Genomic DNA, 19,548 nt, shown 5'->3' with positions numbered 1-19,548 from the left:
CCCTGCATGGCCGGCCTTTTGGGGGAGGTTTAACCTCCCCAGCCTCTTATACGGGGTGCCCATGCCAGTGTCTGGTTATTTCTGAGTCACAGCCGGGCGAGTTCAACGCTGCTTATGCCACAACTGCCGTTTCCTGCCGTAACATCTGCCGATTTCTTCCCAGGGTAACCTGACCTCTGAATTCCCAGGTTCACACCCGTTTGTGTGTAAAGTACCACGCTCCTGTCTTGTGCCTTGAAGCTCTGGTAGGACAGCGTTGTCCGGGAGCTGGCATTCGAGGGCCAGCGTACGACAAAGCCCTGCAGTGCTCCCACGAGAGCAAGAAGGGGAAGCGCTGGCTGCGGAGTCCAGTTTATTGTTTCCAATGCAAGCTACAAAATACTTCGCATGTATTTTCACGATAAAACAATAGTCACTGCAATTAATAGAGTCACCCTTTCATCATTTGCTGCACCCGGGAGTACAGAAAACATGACACAGCTAAAAGTTTCATTATGGCCAGATCTCAGAAATCATCAAAACCCCAAATATAGAGTACGAGTAATGCAAAGCCCTCCCTCCCCACACTGTAAGCCAGGTAAGGGCAGCGCACCTTCACGGAGGACACTATGAAAGCAAACAGAGGCTACACAAGGGCTCCAGAGAGCAATGCTATGGGGCCGCCCGTGTTGTGACCAGAAAGGAATGAAACCTGCTCTGGTTCTGCTTGGTCGCTCGCCATCTGGCTTAGAGCGGTTTCAGGGGCCTGTCCCCTCAGCAGCGCCAGGTTACGACTGGGCCATTACCTAACTCACTAGAGCACCCAGATCACAACTCTCAGCCCTGAGAAACGGCACCAAACCCACTCACCTTCCCAGCCTCCCATGTGGATTACTGCCCCCAGGCAGTGCTTTGCGCAGGATGGGGCCAGGGGACAGCATCCCCTCCATGCTGAACCCCTCCCGTTCCTGGGGTGGGGGGGACAGCCAGGGTCCTGGGGGAGGATGCTGCCTCCCCTGGGGTGGCCCCTGTGATTGTGAGCCCCCCAGCCCAGCTGTGATGCTGGCCTGCTACTAACTCCCACTGGCAGCGTCTCGCTTTCAGCTCGAGGGACAGAGGCCGGTGTTTCTGGGCTCAGCTCCCGCTGGCGGCCTGGGGCGTGCCACGCTGGTCACACAGGCTCTGCCTCGGGTCCGCAGCCGGGCGAATAAGCTGCAGCTGTAACAGAGACCTTTCCGCTTAGCCAGTGCATTTGCGCCTCAGCCACCGGGGACTGGCCCGTGATTACAGGGCGTTGCCAAGTACAGGGCCAGACGCCTTCGAAGGTGGCACCAGTGGGCTCTAAAAGAAGCCCTGACGAGTGCAGGGGCTGGAGACCACGGCATGGGGCTGGAGGCATGACGGAAAGCCGGGGGCGGGGGGGGAGACGGGGGGAGATCTCGGGGCTGTGACAGTGCTGATGCTCTCCCCGCTCACCCCCAACTCCCGGAAGGAGGCAGTGGGGTCTAGTGGTTAGAACCACGGACCGTGGTGCTGGATGTGTCCGAGGTCAGGCTTACTTCTCCGGGGTCGGGGGTGAGGGCTTGAGCTGGGGACGCTTGTGAGCGTATAGAGTAAGCAGACCTCCCAAACCACTCCAGCCTGTGCTCCGGAATGAAAGCTCGAGTAACCAAATGCCCCTGCAACAGGGTGCTCTGCCCCTTTAAGGGCCAGGGAGCCTGGGGCCAGCCTGCCCTCTTCAGCCAGAGCCCCTTTAAGAACAGGGACGGGATGATCAGACCCTGCAGGGGAGGCGGCAGGTGATTCTGTAAAGAGCTGAGCAAGCTCTGGTGGAAGAGGGAGCTGTGGGAAGTGGGCTTGTGGCAAGGGGCAGTAGAGAGATGCCAGGGGAAAGGTCTGTGGCTTTGGTCAGCGACACAGCTTCGTTCTGATGTCACTTTTGAGTTTTTGGCTTGAAGAATAGCCTGTGCCCCAAAGGGAGGGCCTGAGCAGACACCAGTGTGCAAGGACTCCTCCCCAACCTTCCAAACAGGACCCGAGTGTAACCAATGCACTGTCAGCCTGTGTTTGCCGAGAGCCTGACACAACAGCTCCGGGAGGTGGGAGCTGCCCTGTTCACCTCAGTGGGGGTTAACTCCAGTCCCCACTGGGGATGATTTAACTGCCAACTTTGTTAACTCTTTCTCTGCTCATCAAAGCATGTAAGGAAGGAGACAGGTGACCGTCTACTGAAGCTCGGCACAGTCTAGCGGGAGTGACAGCTCAATTCTGTGCCACCAGCACGCAGAGCTGGGCCTGGGTGCTTCTGCGTTTCCTAAGTGAGAAGGAAAAGAAGCAAAGCACAAGTTGTCTCACAGGGGCCAGCAAGGCATCCAAGCCCAGCAAGAGGGAGCCAGGGGCTGGCGGAGCCCACATGAGCTATATGCTACCCCAGCTGGCGGGAGTGCGTGTATGCTGTCTCACGTGGGCAGAGCTGCGGAGCGTATCACTGCTTCCCCCCGCCCATTTGACCCCAGTGACTGGTGGAGCCCGGAGTGAGGCTCCAGGGCGCTGGAGACAGGATAGCGTCAGTACGGTGGAGATGGGAACATGCAGCCACCTGCAGTGCCTAGTGAAAGTCCCTCCCACACCAACCCTGTCCCCAATCAGGCTTGTCTACACTTAAAAGTTAATTTGGATTAAGGGAGGGATGAGTTTTAAGTGCAGTAGCTATTCCAGATTAACTGTGTGTGTAGACAGGCCCTGACAGAAGCTGCCCACAGACGTCCCGGGTTCAAGTACTAAGCACTGAGTGGACTAGAGTGGAGGCCACTGTTGGGAGTCTCTTCGATTAGTGTAGGCCAGTGCCCAGATGCCCAGGTGAGGGGCATTTACACTGGTGATCTAAACACACAGAGCTCCAGCAATTGCTGGGAAGATGCAATGGAGGTGTCCTGAGCTCTCGTCTCCCAGCTGGTGTTTGCCTTTACTGCTGATTGGGGGACTCTGCCCTGCATTTTATTTTCAGCTCCTTACCCAGCTCGGAGCTTGGCTGGTCACTGTTGTTGCAACAAACTCCCAGTGCTAGGCTGATGTGTCTCTGTGCTGCCCTGCAGGCAGGGCACGCCCCAGCCCCTCGTACGATGACACTCGCCTGACACAACAAAGCTGGACACGGGATGGCTCGCTCCAAGAAATGCCGAGGCTGGGGGCACCAGCCGAGGGGCCATTGCTCGGGAGCTCTTCCTCGCTCCTGCTGCCAGCTGGGGAATGGGCAGCGGGGACTGCAGAGCAGCGCCCCCACCCCCTCCTGGGAGGTCTCACGCTGCAGACAGGGGGTGAGAAATTGCCTGTCACAACCCACTTGGTCAGCCAAGGCCACCAGACCCCCGTCATGGGGCAGCCAGGCCACGGACCGAGCCACTAAACTGCCAGGCTGGGAGGAAAGGGCCCCTTTTGCTTTAGGGTTTGGAAGGGCTGGGTTTAGGATCTGGTTATTCCCACTGTGCGGAGGGGCTTGGGACAGGCACTGATGCTATTACAGCATGCATCCAGCCCACCTGCTTGGAGTTTTGAATAGCTAGCTCCACCGGCTGATGCCCGCTGCTGGCCCAGTGCAAACCCAAGCTCTGAAAGGCCTCCCCGCCCCAAGCTCTCTGACCGCACCTGCCAGTCCTTTGATTTACCAAGCCAGACCCCGCGAGGTTTGACCCCAGGTGGCTAGCTCCAGATGAGCGGCCGCTCTGCAGTGACGGCTGAGCATGCTATCCATCTGAAAATCTGGTGGGTCTGTTGAACTGAATTAGCCACCTGCTGTTGCTAGGTCCGGCAGACGTACTCATCCTGCCGTGCTCGTCCAGAGCCATCAAAGGCTGCAGCTCCGGCTGCTCCGTCCTTTCCAGGCTGCTGTCGCTCTGAGGCCTGCTGCTCCTCAAGAGAGGGTTGGGGAACTGAAAGCAGATGCGCTGCTCTGGCATCATCTGTCTCTCCAGCTTGGGCCCTTCGTCCAGCACCGGGCCAGCCACCGTCTTGGCATGCGGGCCTGGCTCAGCCCCGGGCGGGGAGGCGACACTTTCCAGCGAGGAGATGCTTTGCTTCCACGCGGTTTGCATGTCGACTGGCACAATTTTGGTGGTTTCTGAGGAGATGTAAACAGCGAGGTCGCCCCGGTCACCCTTCCAGGGCAGCTCCTTCTCGGCTGAGGTGGGCGAAGGGGGGATGATGCGTGGGCTCGGGCAGATGTCCAGGCTGCCTGTGGGGACACAGGCAAAGGAGAGTGAAACAACCAGCTGCTAGGGAAACCCCTTCCTGGGCTCTGCCCAGCACATCCTGACGGTCGGAAGCTGATCTCCCCTGCAGAGCCCCAAGCAGGAGGAAAAGGGCCCATGTGGGGCCAGAAGCCGTGTGCTGCACAAGACGGGAGACAGCAACACAGCCCTGGTATGGAAAGGGGAGATGCCCGGCTCGTATCCGCCCTGCTGGTGACTGAGCAGTGATGGAGAAGCACAGGAGTGACGCAGGAAAGTGGCTTTGCCACTAAGAGCTGGCAATGCAGAGGTTCTCATACTGGGGGGGATCCCTGGGGGAGGGGGGGCACAGAATGTATTCAGGGCGCGAGAAGCTTTAGGGAAATAAACCTCACTGGGCGCATTTTACCCACAGCGATGGGTAACTAGCAAAGCTGAGCTGACACATCAGGTCCTCAGACGGCGCTGTGCATTTGGACGGATTTCTGTCCAGCTCCTGTAACCCACACACCTGGGTGTGGAGATCTGTCCCATTCAGAGACAGATTAATGAGTCTGCTCGACAGCCTTAGCTAAGGGCCACGGGGCTTTTAGCTCATGCAGTAGAGGCTCCTGCACTTAGCTCCAGAGGTCCCAAGTTCAATCCTGCCCCCGCCAAGTGCCGGCCGGGGTCTGTCAGTGTTACAATTGCACAGCACTATACAAAGCCGTTGCTATCCGTACGTTAATCCACGTGCCACGACGCCGTGTGAACATCTAATTATGAGCACCCAGCGCAGGTTTGCTTTTGCCCTTCCTACAACGGACCGTTGGCTGTTTTTATTCATTAGTGAGAGTTGTGTGGCAGAGGAGGGCAGCAATCAAACAAGTTTGAGAACCACTGTGTTAATGCAAACCAGTGCTGGACTGAAAGCAGTCTCTCCTCCCCCCGCACAGATTTTATTCTTCACTGACCACCTCCTATTAACAAGATGGCTCACCCACTCACTCAGCCCCCTGGCCACCCCAGTCACTCAAGTGGGAGCATTCCTGCTGAGGCCGGAGACGCCAGGCCCAGACTGGGAAGGAGTGGGGGGTCTTCTCTTCTCCTCGTCTCATGGGCAAACAAAGGCAGGAAGAGCAGCCTCTGAGCTCCCCCATGAGAACAGAGCTCCCCGTCCGGCCCCGCTCTCTGAACAATATCAATGCCCTAGGAAGCCTGAGGTTTGAGTCCAAGCAGCAGTAAGCACAGCTGTGGAGTGTTCAACCCAGGACTCCCTCCCAGGCTGCCAGGGCTAGGTGGGAGGGTCAGATGAGCTCCCTGGGCCTAACACAAAGTAGTTCTAGGTAAAAGCACTCTCGTTTGTACCAATCCTTTACCAGATGGAGGAGCTGTGTCCCCAGTGATTTATTCCTGATGCCGCCTGAAAAACAAACCAGTGAAGTTACCACTGCGTTGGGTTCCGAAAACCTGAGTAACGAACCCTGCAGCGAGCAGTGACGGACGCCCAGGTACAGCCTGGCTCCTGGCTCGAGGCAGGACAGTTCCTATGCCGTCCGTCTGTCCTGGCACAGCGCCCTGCGGCAGCACCGCTGGCCATTACCCTGCTGTCAGTCAGCCCTCCAGCTGCCCCGTGGCACTCAGCTCAGGGCTCGCCGTGAGCCAGGCACACTCTGCTCCTCCCGGGACAGGAAATCACCCTTCACCGGCCCAGCCTCATTGCTGCAGAGACTGCAGCTCTCCATGCCACCCCTGCAGCACTAGCCCCGTTGCAACCGCTGGGAGAGCGCCCCCTACCGGATGCCTTCTTGCCCTGCAGGATCTCGTCTGCTGCTCGAGCGATGAAGACGATACCCTCATCATCCTCCTTCTCTGTCTCTGAGCTGTCACTCTCCTCACTGTCGGAGTCGACTGCCACTAGAACGGCAGCTGCCGTGAGAGAAGACGGGGAAGCGTAGTGGGCGCAGGCCTCAGCCTCCCTACACGGTCAGTGCACCTACCCACCAGGCCCGCTGCTGCAGCCTCCAAGGGAAAACCAGCCCCAGCCCAGCCCACCTCAGGGGAGGCCAGTGCTGGCCTGCTCACCAGGCCCGCCCAAGCCCAGCCCAGGGGGAAGCCAGCACCAGCCCAGGAACCATTTCCAGTTGCTCTGTGGCCTCTCACAACCTTCCCCCCAGATCCTGGGCTTCCTGAAGCTCCTCCCTGTGAAGCTGCCACCCTCTGGGGTTGGAGGGGCAGAGTCTGATGTAGCCACCGCCTGGGTCAATTGCAGCACAGGGCCCAGGGTGCCAGGGCCAAACCTGACTTCACACCCCCTGGCACTTTCTGGCTGGGATTTGGGGGCCTCACACCCCCACCCTGCCCTAGGCGGGATGTGACGGCCCACCGCCAGCCACTGGAAATGCCCAGTGAGGCGAGCATCCCCGGACCAGCTTCTAACACTGTCCCTGCTGAGGAGCCCCACCCTCCAGGGGAGCAGCCCACCTCCTGCCCACTGCTCCCTCCCAGCTTGAGCTGTGCCAGGCTGCTCGGGCACATCGACCCCTGCTCTCCGGAGACGAGAGCTGGCAGGAGGCTGGGCGTGGGGGCAGGAGGCTGCAGGGATAGCAGGGAAGGGGGCATGTTGCTTTCCTGTAGGCTCCTATTCTTACCGGTCCCTTAAGGCCCTTCCTCCTGGGAACACATTGTGCCAAAAATCACAGGCACCACATTCCAGGGACCGATCCTAGTGGCACAAAAAGCCCACTGCCCTCCCCATGCCCGGCTCTCCCATGCCCCCCTGCTGCCCCTAGGCCTTACCCGTCTGCTGCCAGTTAACGCTTCTGGGTGGCTTTCCGTTGGGCAGCTCAGTATTTGCCACACTCTTCTTCTGCTAATGACAAGAAAAGGTCTTGGATCAGATCCCTGCTCGGGAGCCTGGGCTGAGTCCCCCATTCCCCGAGTCACTGCAGAGCCATGCTGCCCACGCAGCGCTCAGCAACTCGCCAGGGGTGCCACTCCCAAAGCGCCCAGGGTCGGCTCTAGAGCATACACAACGCTCATGCACTCCCCCCACACCACAACACTCACGTGTCTGCACGCGCACACAGACAGCCCTCCCGTACTAGTGCGCAAACACACACACCCCTTTAGCCCTTAGGGGTCAGATTCTCAGCACCGCTCTAGCCCCTTTGCCGTGCTCCGGTGACGTGAACAGGCTGGAAGGGCAGTTTAATTGGCTGTGATGAAATACACCCCTGTGTTCACACCCTACGCGCTGTTGTAACAATCACAAAATATCATCTGGAAACTCATAGATTGCTGATCAGCACTGTCCTGATAAAAGGTGTGTGGCGACACTGTATGTAAAAGGGTAAGACCCCCCCGTATGATGTTATTAGCACGTTCCAAACCCCACAACTCCCAGGAGAAGTCGGCACACAGGTCTGTCCGAAACAAAGGAAGCGTGTGTGCCTTAATTTGAATTTAAGCCGTAAACAGAGCCATCAAGCAGGAAGGGAAGACAAAGGAAGCTCAAACAGGTGACAACAACCAGCAGGGAACATCCTTCCACATAGACTCTTTGTCTCCTGGCTCTCAGCTGGAAATGCTTTTCAAAGAGGGACTAAAAAAAAAGGAGGGGCAAACCCCCAAGGCTCCCCTCTCTCTCTCCCTGCCCATCTCATTCTCTGTCCCTGAGAAGACAAAGGGAGCAGCCTGCTGGACTCTGGGGGATAGGTCCTGACTCAAAGAGTTTGGTCAGTAATGCTGTTGGAAGCACGTGGTGAGAAACTTTCCTTGAATCTAATGTAGTTTGTTAAGTTAGGCACTAGGAAGAGTTTTATCTGTTTTTTCTTGTAACCATTTCTGACTTTTATGCCTCATTGCTTGTACTCACTTAGAATCTCTTTGTAGTTAATACACTTGTTTTATTGTCTTATCTAAACCAGTGAGGTTAAGTTGAAGTATCTGGGAAACTCCATTTAAGATAATAAGCTGGTATATTAGTCCCTTTAGGGAATAATGGAATTGACATATCTGGACTGTCCAGGAGAGGGCTGGGCAGTACAGGACGTACATTTCTGGGGGGAAGTCCAGCACTGGGAGTGAGCTGAGGTCACCCTGCAGCAGAACCAAGGCTGGTGAGAGACAGGGCGTGACTGGCAGGCTGCAGTTACACACTGACACACCTGGGAGTGACCTGAATGCTGGCAGGCTGCTTCTGAGCAGCCCGGGTTGGGAGCTATGACAGTAAGGCATTGCAAGGCACCCCAGGCTATAAGGCAGGGGGGACACAAACCCTCCACTGGTTGGGACTGTACCCCAGCATGTCACACTGGTCTCCTGAGGGTCTCCCTGTTTCTAAAAGTTAAAAGCTTCCGTGGAAGGCAAAGTGGACTCTGTGTGCCACCCTGAACTGAGAGTCACTGCAAAATTCAAAGCCATTTAGGCATCACTGAAGCAAACTGCAGCTGATAAAGACGTGACAACTGATAAAGATCAATTAATTGCCAATGTCGTTAACTATTCATGGTAAATGGCCTGTGATGGGATGTTAGATGGGATGGGATCTGAGTTATTACAGAGAATTCTTTCCTAGGTATCTGGCTGGTGAATCTTGCCCATATGCTCAGGGTTCAGCTGATCGCCATATTTGGGGTCGGGAAGGAATTTTCCTCCAGGGCAGATTGGAAGAGGTCCTGGGGGTTTTTCATCTTCCTCTGCAGCGTGGGGCATGAGTCACTTGCTGGAGGATTCTCCACACCTTGAAGTCTTTAAACCACGATTTGAGGACTTCAATAGCTCAGACATAGGTGCGAGGTTTATCGCAGGAGTGGGTGGGTGAGATTCTGTGGCCTGCGTTGTGCAGGAGGTCGGACTAGATGATCATAAGGGTCCCTTCTGACCTTAATGTCTATGAATCACACCCCGCGACTGTGGCACTGATCCCACCTGATGCGGGTGTGGCTAAAGGACTGAGAGCTGCTATTACTGGAGAATCCCATGCACAGGTGCTGGAACTAGGGGTGCTGGGGGACTGCCGCACCCTCTGGCTTGAAGTGGTTTCCATCATATACAGGGTGAACAGTTGGGTTCAGTGGCTCTCAGCATCCCCACGACACATTGTACCAGCCTCCCTGGTTACATGCGACTGTAAGGTCATGCATCATCCCAGAATTAGAGCCTGATTACGCCCCATGCATTGATGAGTCATTCTTGAGCTAGGCTCCAGCCAATCCACCACCCCAGAGCTAGTCTGGTGACTCTCAGGGCACGTATATGAGCCCGAGACACGGCAGCTCAGTCTGAGCCACTTCATTTCATGGCTTGGAACTCTCCCCTGCCTGACAGTGGTACAGACACCACAAGCCATAGCCTGCTCCAGCCCCTGCCCCATCCCTGTTCCAAGTCCTTCTCCAGCCTTGCTCCATCCCTACTCAGGATTTCTGACTCTGGCTTTGAACCTCTGGCTCTGACCACTAGGCCGGACCATCTCCATCATGGTTTCTGACAGCAACAGCACGTAATACAAACACTGGAGAAGAGAACCCTGCTTGGACTGTGCCTCTCACTCCTCCAGGCAGCCCTGCGGCCGAGAGGAAGACGATGCCATGCTGGAGTTGGCGAAGGGTAGAAGGCAGAAGCTTATTTGTGTCACTTCCAGGGCTGTTTCCGCTGAGGACACAGGGTGAGTGCACTGGCCGGCTTTGTGCATGGATCTCATTGCCACAGATGCACCATCCGCTTCCTGGTCCATCGGAATGGATTTGCTGGGACTAGGGGCGCTGGACATTTGACGAAGGGGTCCCACAAGGTCACTAGAACCGTAGGAAACCACGTGACATATAACTCTCCTCATCAAAGGCCAGATTCACGGATGGAGCCGCTCCGCCTGGTACCCTGTTTAAATGCCTAGCTTGCAGACGGGCCAGCCCAGAGCAGCAGGCTCAAAGCACCAGAGTCCGGATCCCCCGCCATGCGGGGCTGTCCCCAGGGCCTGTCTGCCATGTCGGCAGGTTGCCTGCTGTCCCGTATGCTCTGGCTAACACAAGGCTGGTTTCCACTCTGCTGCCAGCCAGGGGACAGTGGCTGGTGGGGCTCTATCTAGCAGAGCGAGGTTGGCCCACTCAAGACACATAAGGCAGGTGGGGCAGCACCACCCATGGGGAACTCACCTTTTTCCTGCCATCTTTCTTCAGCCTGGCCTTGCTCTTCGCGGAGCGGACGTTGTGCTTCGTGGACTTGAAGGTTTCCAGCCGTCTCTTCATGTTCTGCTGGAATATCTCCTTGTCCTGCCGCTCTTGTGTGCTTGGGGAGATGAAGTGGCGGCTGTAGCTGGCCTTGTACTAGCCGAGGGAGGAGGCAAAGAAACAGAGATGGACCCTGCTCTGGGCAGCTGGGGTGAGTCATTCATTCTGGGGCCGTGCACTGCTCGTCCATCCCCACCCCCTCAGGGCCTCTGCCCGCTGTGGCTGGCTTCTCCACAGGCCTAGCGCCATGTGCCCCTCAGGCCCGGCCCATGGCTTCCACCCAGCCACATGGCACCATCCCAGCGACGGAGGAGAGGAGAGGACAGGGGTGGCAAAGGCACAACAGGCTCTTCAGGCTGCCCTGCTCAGCGAGTGCTCACACCCCACGGGACGAGATGGGCAAAGAGAAACCAGCCCCACGGGTTGCAATGGGAGCTGTGTGCCTAAACCCCCTTGGCAGCTTTGAAACGCTCAGCTGTTGACGTCTTCAGAACTCAGGCACGTTCTTAAAATTGGGGCAAAGTTAATGCCCCTTGGCGGCAGCGGGGCCTAGGCCCAGCAGCCCGGGGAGAGCTTGCGTTGCTGAGAGCGGGCGGGGCCCCCGGAGATGCACCACAGGGGTTCTGTGTCCACAATGCAAGCTGGGAGGGGCCGGGCAGTGACAGCAGGGGCATGGGGGTGCGTGCATGCACCGTAGGCCTGACAGCGGGGTGTGGGGGTGTTTGCGTCTGTCTGTCTGGGCATGTGCTTTAGCCCCATGTCCGGTCACGGTGTGGCATTGCCTGCCATGCTCTGCAATTCCTAAGGGCCGGCTGCGCTGGGGCATTCCTCCCTCCAGAGCGGGGTGACTGGGGGCATCTGTCGACGCGGCGAGCCCCCAGCCGGGGTACACACACTCACACGAGCTCGCGCACCAGAGGAGCCATGTGGACGTTGTGGCTCGGGTCGGAGCACCAGCCGGAACCTGCACTCACCACCCTTGGGGCAGGGCAGTGTGCAGACAGGACAGCGGTGCCCCTGGGGCGGATTTCTAGTCAGAGCCAGAATCTGTAGTGCCAAAAGTGGGAATTTGATGGGACCAGATGGCTCTTTGGAGCCATGGCCCCACAGCTGGGAGCGGGCCGCCACCCCGACGTGCCGACCTCTGCCAACGCCCGTCAGCACAGCGGCCCCCGGCTAACGCAGCAGAGGGGAACGTGGCGGGAGCGGGGCCTTTCCCCACAGCCAAAGAGGCCTAACGCTGGCTGTAACTTTGGAAACTGCTGGCTCCGCATGGCCCCAGACATGCGGCTAGCCTAGGCCTTTGGGGAAGGGGCAGCCCCAGCAGACCTCTCCCCCCACCCCTGTTAGTAGCAGCAAGCTGCTCCCTGGACAAGGAGAGGCCCACAGCTCAGAGGGGTTTGGGAGATGCTGGTTGGGAGGAAGCCCCTGGACAATCTAACCAGGGGCCTAGTGACTTGTACTGGGTTTGGAGCCCTTAAGAACGACCAGCAGGTGGGACTGATGCAACCGCTCATGCTTAGGATGGGGCCAGCTACGGCCAGGCTTCTCCCATGTCAGTCCCGGTCCCTCCCCTTGTCCCCTGCTAGCCTGCCCCAGGCCGATGCGGCCGCTCCGGGCACTACACAGGGCCTCTCCCTGGTTTATTGTTTTGCTCTATTTCCCCTGTCCCAGGGATACCGGCCTAATGGTTACTCCTCCCCTGCCTGTTTAACTCAGTGCCGTACCATCGTCCTGGGCACAGAGACACGAGCTGTGGGTGTGAAGCCCTGTCCATCTCAGTGCTCAGCAAACTCCCGGGGCTCCAGGGCCAGGCGATTCTGAATAGTTCTGCTCACCATGGCCCTGGGAAGGACACGTACAGGGGCGAGGCTGGTGCATACAGCGAGTGCTCGCCCAGCACTGGGCCAGCGCCATGCTCTGGTGGGAAGTGCCATGGGAGCAGAGGATACCCGGAGTGGGTAGGGCTGGTTGCTATGTCCCCCCAGTGTTTCCTACGGCTCACTACAGCTCCTGTCGATGCTGCAGCGTGGTGGTGATGGGGCACAGGGACGCTCACCCTCCTGCGTGGTTTGTAGAGGCTCCCGCATAACACATGGTGCATCACGGCATCTTCCTTATCCCTCCTGCTCCTCACGGTGTCGATGACCTGCAGATCCAGACACGCGCCGCTGCCGCTTTCCCTCCTGCGAGGGAGACACGGGCAGAGCGCTCAGCGCCAGCCGCTGGGGCAGGCGGGGCAGAGCCGGGGCGCGGGCAGGGCGCAGTCAGTCTGCCAGGGCCGAGGCAGTGGGTGAGTTCTGGGCGTCTCCGGGCCGGAGCCATCACAGCGCACGGCCTGGGCATCGGCACAGCCCCGCAGAGCTCCCTGCACCCTTGGGCGCCGCACTCTGCTCTCCAGCGCCCCCGCTGGCCAGTGCTCAGAGTTAGGCTTGGCCCCTCCGCAGGGAGGAAGCAGGTGTGCGGGTGCGTGCGGGGTGCCCGCGGGCATGTGGTGGGTGCCTGTGTGCACAGCCAGGGGGCACGTCCGCGGCTCCTACACACTCAGGGCCAGGGCTCCTCAGACTGGCCACTCACCGCAGAGAGAAGCAATTCCCTGACCCACGGGTACCTATCTCAGCTCTGCCTAGGCCAGCTGACAACTGTCCCCATGCGCCAGCTCCTGGCCTCTCTGGTGCCACCCAGCCTGCCCCGTCCCTCGCAGTGCAGGGAGCAGTCCCCTCCGCTCTCCCTCCAGCTCCACTCCTGCCTGCTCCACCCCTCCCCTCCCCTCCTCCCCCCACTCAGCCTCTAGGGGCAGACGTGGGGCCAGAGAGCAACACTGCTCTGATGACAGGTTTCAGAGTAACAGCCGTGTTAGTCTGTCTTTGATGAACCTTGTCAGAGCCCAACCCCGCTCCTTGCTCCAGCTGGAGCCCTGCGTCTCCCATGCTCCTCTTACCTCCCCAGTCGCCCCTCATCCCCCTGCCCCACACCCCTCCCATTGCCCCACTGAACACACCTCCCCCAGCCCCTCTTCCAGGGAAATATCCTTCAACACCAAGGAGCGGAGAGGAGCCAGGAATGGAGTGGGCCTGTGCGGGAGAGCATGAGGGAGGAGTGGGGCTGCGTAGGGGGCCAGGGAAGGGCCAGGGCTGTGCAAGGGGCCAGGCAGGTGTAGCAGAGATCAGCGCTGGCTGACAGCGTGAACGCACTGTCTGCACTTCCTCAAAACACGTTGGGAATTCACACGCCAAAAACTTCGTTAGCTTAGAGACGCTCCCATTTCCTACCCTTGCAGAGCACTAAACCACCAGGAAGTCACCAGTTAAGGCAGCTTCACCCATAGCAACCTCGGCTCATGGGCCTGAGCCCCGAACGCACTCACTCGCTTCCAACGCATGGCAAGGGACAAGGGACACGGCGATTGCCCACAAGCGCAAGAGAAACCCAACCAGAACTCCAGCCTCCCCTTCTCCCTATACCGCGAACGATGTGCTGGCCTCAGCCCTGGCTGGTGCCTGGAGGCAGGTGGGGTGCGGGTTGGAGCTAGCTAGCGTCGGAGCAGAGCAGCCAGAGTGTGCGTGAGCCCGGGGAGGCGTCGGAGCAGTAAGTGGGGCCCAGCAGTAAGCGATGGAGTGAAGCCGTGTGAAGGTCACTGCAGATCATAACGCATTGCCTGCGGTCACCGCAGCACTCAATGCCCCAGAGGCGGCAGCAGATCTGCCGCCCTGGGGCGGGACACGTCAGCCACAGCCTGGACTGTTTGCTGGTGCACAGAAGGCCCTGGGACGGCAGGTTAAGGAGGGCGCCATTGCTCCCAGCAGCCACCCCTCTGCAGAGCCAGGGGCGGGAGGACCGGGAGCTCCCGGGACAGGACAGCAGCCCCATCGCCAGCACACTCACAGGAGGTTTGTGACCGACGACTCCGACATGGAGGTCCTGCTGGGCATGGAGGGCAGCGTGAGCCTCGAGGCGGAGAGCACGTGGCCACCCTAAGGGGAGCAAGAGACCAGAGCAGTGTCAGAGCCCTCGCCTGTGCTCAGGAAGATCCCCCCGCAGAGCTGAGATGGGAGGTGCCAGGATTCGGCTGGCACATTGTGTCCCTTGCCGGCCACCAAGCCCCCAGCTACCCTCTGCTGGCACCAGCTGCCCCTCTACCCGACCTGGGGGCTGGGCAGAGCTGTCTGCCAGGGGGATTAGCCCCCCACTGACCTCACCTGGGGGCTGGGCAGAGCTGTCTGCCAGGAGCAATTGCTCCGTGCCCTCAAAGATATTTGGCAGTTTGTGTTCTTTACTATTGATGGGCCACTCAGGGGCAGCGCCTGGGGGCCCCAGCCAGGGCGGAAGCATGCCCCGGAATGGGCCTGGACGGGGGGGGCAGTGCATGGGGAGTCCCGGGCAGGGGGGCAGCGCCCAGGGGGAGTCTCACTAGCACTGCTTTCTACCCCTGGCCCCAGGCTTTACGGGGCTGACAGCTGTCCCTAGGGGAACTGCTCTGGCCTGACAAGCTGCGACTGCCAGGGCTCTGGCTGGGAGTGGGCTGCCAGCCTGGGAGGACTGGTAGCCGGGGTAGAGCTGCTCCCTGTGCCTGGCGGGGAAGTGCCCCCAGCAGGGTCGGTTCATCCAGGAGAGCTGCAGGGGTCAGCCCCGCCATTCCCCAGCGGAGCTGCGATCTAGCTGCCCCCTGGGCAGGGCCTGCCGTAGCTGCTGGGGGCTGCTCTGGTACCTGATCCACAAAGCTGATGGCATCGCGGATATTCAGCTTGCAATAAACGTCCCAGATTTCGTCTTTGAGCCGATAGGCCGATTTCCGCATCAGGAGCTGGCTCAGGTACCTCTTGTCAAACTGCTCCCATCTGGCACAAGAGGGAGGAGGGGGTGGTGTGAGCTCCCGTGCACGGGGTGGCAGGGATCTCAGGCCAGCCCCCTCACCCCAGCGCAGCTGGGATTCCAGCCGAAGGGGCAGGGTAACAAGGCATCTCCTCTACCGTTCAGCCACGTGCCCAGGACACAGGTAAAGCAGCAATCGAGCTGGGGGCGGGGGGAGGGAGGGATGAGACTATTCCATGGGGGTGGGGGCAATGCTCATTCAGGGGCAGTGAGGGGATGGGGTGGGGAAGGGAGCAGCCCCTACTCAGCCCCGGCAGTCGCTGGTACAAGGAAGCAGCTGTGCAGCCACTGGGGGGAGGAAGATCTGGCCGCTAGAGTGCGATGCTGGCTGGGAGCTGGGGGAGTGGCCCCCCATGCTGAGAGCACCGTGGCTCCGTACGGCAGGCAGTGGGGAGGCTGTGAAAGAAGTTTCTTAGAACACCTCTAAGGGTGAGATTTACCTGTATTCAGTTTCTTAGATGTATTAGGCTTAGACTTGTATGTTTTGTTTTATTTTGCTTGGTAACTTACTTTGTTCAGTCTGTTATTACTTGGAACCACTTAAATCCTACTTTTTATACTTAATAAAATCACTTTTGTTTATTAGTAAACCCAGAGTAAGCGATTAATACCTGGGGGAGCAAACAGCTGTGCATCTCTCTCTCAGTGTTATAGAGGGTGGACAATTTATGAGTTTACCCTGTATAAGCTTTATACAGAGTAAAACGGATTTATTTGGGGTTTGGATCCCATTGGGAACTGGGTGTCTGGAGATAGGTGACCTGCTGAGCTGTTTTTAGTTAAAGTCTGCAGCTTTGGGGGCGTGGACCAGACCTGGGTCTGTGTCTGCAGGTGGCTAGCGTGTCTGGCTCAACAGGGCAGGGTTCTGGAGTCCCAAGCTGGCAGGGAAAACAGGCTCAGAGGCAATTTCAGCATGTCAGGTGACAGTCCCAAGGGGGTCTCTGTGACCGAACCTATCACAACTGGCCCTTCCCACCGGCCTGGCCTGGCGCTGAGAGAGGAGGACACCACAGATTTAATGGCGTGCTGAGCAATCCCGTCTTGCACCTTCCCGGCCCCATAGTCACAGTCCAAGAAGCTGGGAGGTCAGGGTTGGGGGCTGGGTGGGCAGGGAGATGAGGCAGTCAGGGTTGAGGCTGGGGCCGGGGTGTGTGGAGAGATGAAGTTGGGGTGGGTGTGGGTGGGGATATGGAGGGTGTCGGGGGTTGGGGTGGGGTGGGCAGGGAGATGAGGGTGTCAGGGGTTGGGCGGGGAGATGAGGATGTAAGGGGTGGGGATGGGCGGGGAGATGAGGGGTTGTGTGGGGTGACGAAGAGGTCGGAGCTGGGGTGGGGTGGGCAGAGGCGAGCAGTTTGGGGTCAGGTTCAGAGCGGATGGGGAGATGAGGGGGTTGGGTGACATGCGATGGGAGGGGGCTGAGGTGGGTGAGGGCGAGTCCCCCCCAAGCAGGTGCCATTCGCTCTCGGGATGTGATCACGGGGACGGGAAGGCCCGAGACCCGCTGGGATGCACCGGTCCCCTCAGTCCAAGGGAGCAGGGCCTGTGGCGGGGCCCTGGGGCAGAGAGCAGAACTGGGCCTGCCTGCCACACACCAGCCTCACGTTGCTCCTCTGAAGCCTGCCCAGAGCGAGGAGCCCCCTTCCAAGCCCCTGTAGGGCACCGGGGTCCCCACTCAGTGCCCCACAGCTGGCACGTTTGCCCTGTGCACAGGCCCCAGGGAAACACACAGGGCCAGGGCGCAATGAGGGGAGGCAGACTCCCGCCAGGGGGCGAGCCAGGCATGGCGGGGGGCCAGGAGCGGGCAAGGGTGCGGGAGGGGGGCTCCAGCACACGTGGGCACTCACTTGTCTCGCCAGTAACGGTAACCGTGGTGACCGACCACGTCCTCCACCGCTGCCAGAATGTGGTCAAAGGCCTTGGAAAGAGAAAACACAGTGAGGGGGGGGGGACCTGGGGCAGAGTCCGAGCTGGCGCCCCATCCCTGCTGGAAATTGCCCCCGTCAAAAGGAGAGCCCTGGGCAGGGCCTGTGGCACGCAGGGCCGGGGAGACGCTGGCCATCCCGGCTTGGCCCCGCTACCTACGTGTTCGTGCAGTTCCTCGTTCAGCGTCGGCTTGTGATGGTCACTCCGCTTCACCTTCAGCCACTTGACCAGCGGCTTGATGGTCAGACCCTGAAACGGCAGAGCAGGGCTGTCAGTGGGGGAGCGTCCCCAGCCCCAACTCCCCCCAGCAAGGGGAGTCTGCCCCAGCCTGGGCAGCACCTATCCTGGGCCTTTGCCACTCTGCTCTCCCCTCTTCTGAGCACTTGCCTGGGGGAGCCCACCAAGCCATCCGCCCCAGGGCACAGGCAGACCGGGCTGCTGGGCCAAGATACAGCAGGAGAAAGGAGGTGCTGCCCCAGGGGCCTTGGCACCAGGAGATATGTGCCTGCAGCGTACCAGGGCCTCGCTGCCTCTCGCACGCTGCTGTCAATCAGAATTGGCTCCGGTGCCATCCAAGGGACACTGGGGGCAGGGAGAGGAGAATTGGTCCGTATGGCGGCGCAGGGAGGTGTTAAAATCGGGACTTCGGTACGAGCTGATGAGCTGAGCTCCTTCAGAAGCTGCCTGCTACAAGCAAAGCTGACAGATGCCTGGTTTCTGGGGCAGGGAAGAAGCCCTTGTTAGAGCGGCTGCTGGTGCCGAGCAGGGGAGGGGACACTTGGGACAGGCAGTCCCCAGCCAGGCGGTTAGCTACCAGCCGGAGCAGTGAACCACCCAGTCATTCAAAAAATAAAATCACGGACAACTGCAGAGGAAGCAGAGTCCAGGGCACACAGCAGAGCAATGCTCGAGCCAAGGGAAGGGGAAACCCAAGCAATTCCCCCCTGCATGGCTAGACATGATGGAACAAACGTGAATCACAAAACTTGCTGGGGCTAAATCCATCCCTGGGGCAATTCCAGCAAAGACAGGAGAGTCACACCAGGGTGGACCTGACCCATTGAGTTCAACGTGATCAGGACCGGTCTCCTGAGGAATCACAGAACCACGGGCAGTGAGCAGCACGGGTTTATAAAGAACAGATGTCTTGCCAGCCAGGCTCGGTTGCTGGCTTTGGAGCGGGGCTGACAGGCAGGCTGCAGCGGGCAGAGAGCAGCACAGGGCAGGGCAGAGCACACCTGGCCTGGCACGGCTGGGGTGGGCAGAGAGCAGCACAGGACAGGGCAGGGCACACCCGGCCTGGCACAGCTGGGGTGGGCAGAGAGCAGCACAGGGCAGGGCAGGGCACACCCGGCCTGGCACAGCTGGGGTGAGCAGAGAGCAGCACAGGGCATGGCAGGGCAGGGCACACCCGGCCTGGCACAGCTGGGGTGAGCAGAGAGCAGTAAAGGGCAGGGCAGGGCACACCCGGCCTGGCATGACTGGGGCGGGCAGAGAGCAGCGCAGGGCAGGGCAGGGCAGCGCAGGGCAGGGCAGGGCACACCCGGCCTGCCCAGGGACTTCCACAGGGCTTTGCCTCGCCAGCATTTTAGCGAGGTCACAGTGCCATCTAGTGGCCATGCCTGAGTCTCACCCTGGGGCCCGTGGGGCGGGAGAAGCACAGGGCCCATGTAGCTGTTCCCTGCACATGCCGGTCGACAGGCTCCAGTCTGGCCTGCTCACAACTACCCCACCCTACGTCACACGCGTGTGCCCGCGGTGCCTGCCCGTGCTGCAGGGTCTGACACCCAACTCCTAGGCGCAGGCCTGAGCGGCCGGAGAGCGAGGGCCACGCACTAGTACTCACGCGCAGCACAAGGGGAGACCCCGCAGGCACCCTGCAAGCACCGCTGCCCAGCGGCCGTCCGGGTGGGCGGCAGGGCCCCACGGACTCACCCGCTGCTGCACTGGGCAGGGGGCCAGAGCCTGCGCTGGGAACCAGAGGGGGCTGGAGTCAGCAGGGGGCCCTGGCCAGTACTCACAGGGTGCATCTTTCCACTCCCCTCCTGACGCTGGCTCTCGAGCGGGGCCCCACCTGTGCAGGCTCGGTCTGGCAGGGCAAGTGGACGGGGCCGTGTGGCCTGGAGCTGGGCTGAAGGGGCAGGGGCAGGAAGGGGCTCTGTCTGGCAGGGGGGTCAGCACTTGCAGGGGGTAGCCTCCCCAGTCGCAGAGTCTCTGCCAGCGTCCCCAGCAACAAAAAATACCCCTGGCGAATGTAGGTGAGTCCTGCTTCTTATTCCTGATGATTATAATAATACTGGGTTGGCGACCCTACCTAGAAAACTTGGAGCAGCTTCTCC

General features: G+C 59.7%; 1 protein-coding gene across 6 annotated transcripts in view; it reads right to left on the bottom strand.

Moving 5' to 3' along the window:
- Positions 1-339: 339 nt before the first annotated feature.
- The window catches only part of SLC9A5 (solute carrier family 9 member A5), a 54,209-nt gene continuing 35,000 nt past the window's right edge, over positions 340-19,548 (bottom strand). Inside the window, exons 8-17 of one of the 6 annotated variants that reach the window (XR_007352284.2) lie at positions 17,369-17,458; positions 17,131-17,201; positions 15,123-15,252; positions 14,300-14,388; positions 12,474-12,600; positions 10,340-10,510; positions 6,984-7,056; positions 5,982-6,113; positions 2,995-4,210; positions 340-2,293 (exon numbers count right to left, since the gene is read on the bottom strand). Coding sequence is in view for 5 of the 6 variants with exons in the window: in XM_075118288.1 (XP_074974389.1) it covers positions 2,205-2,293; positions 3,797-4,210; positions 5,982-6,113; positions 6,984-7,056; positions 10,340-10,510; positions 12,474-12,600; positions 14,300-14,388; positions 15,123-15,252; positions 17,131-17,201; positions 17,369-17,458 (1,386 nt within the window). In the remaining variant the exon portion in view is untranslated. Of the gene's footprint in view, positions 4,211-5,981; positions 6,114-6,983; positions 7,057-10,339; positions 10,511-12,473; positions 12,601-14,299; positions 14,389-15,122; positions 15,253-17,130; positions 17,202-17,368; positions 17,459-19,548 lie in introns of all 6 variants that reach the window. The other 5 variants (XM_075118291.1, XM_075118288.1, XM_075118290.1 and 2 more) reach the window with 5 other exon arrangements.

Source organism: Caretta caretta, chromosome 12 (assembly GCF_965140235.1).
Source record: "Caretta caretta isolate rCarCar2 chromosome 12, rCarCar1.hap1, whole genome shotgun sequence".
In the NCBI taxonomy this organism is placed as follows: domain Eukaryota; kingdom Metazoa; phylum Chordata; order Testudines; family Cheloniidae; genus Caretta; species Caretta caretta.
This window is presented reverse-complemented; position numbering and strand designations above follow the sequence as displayed.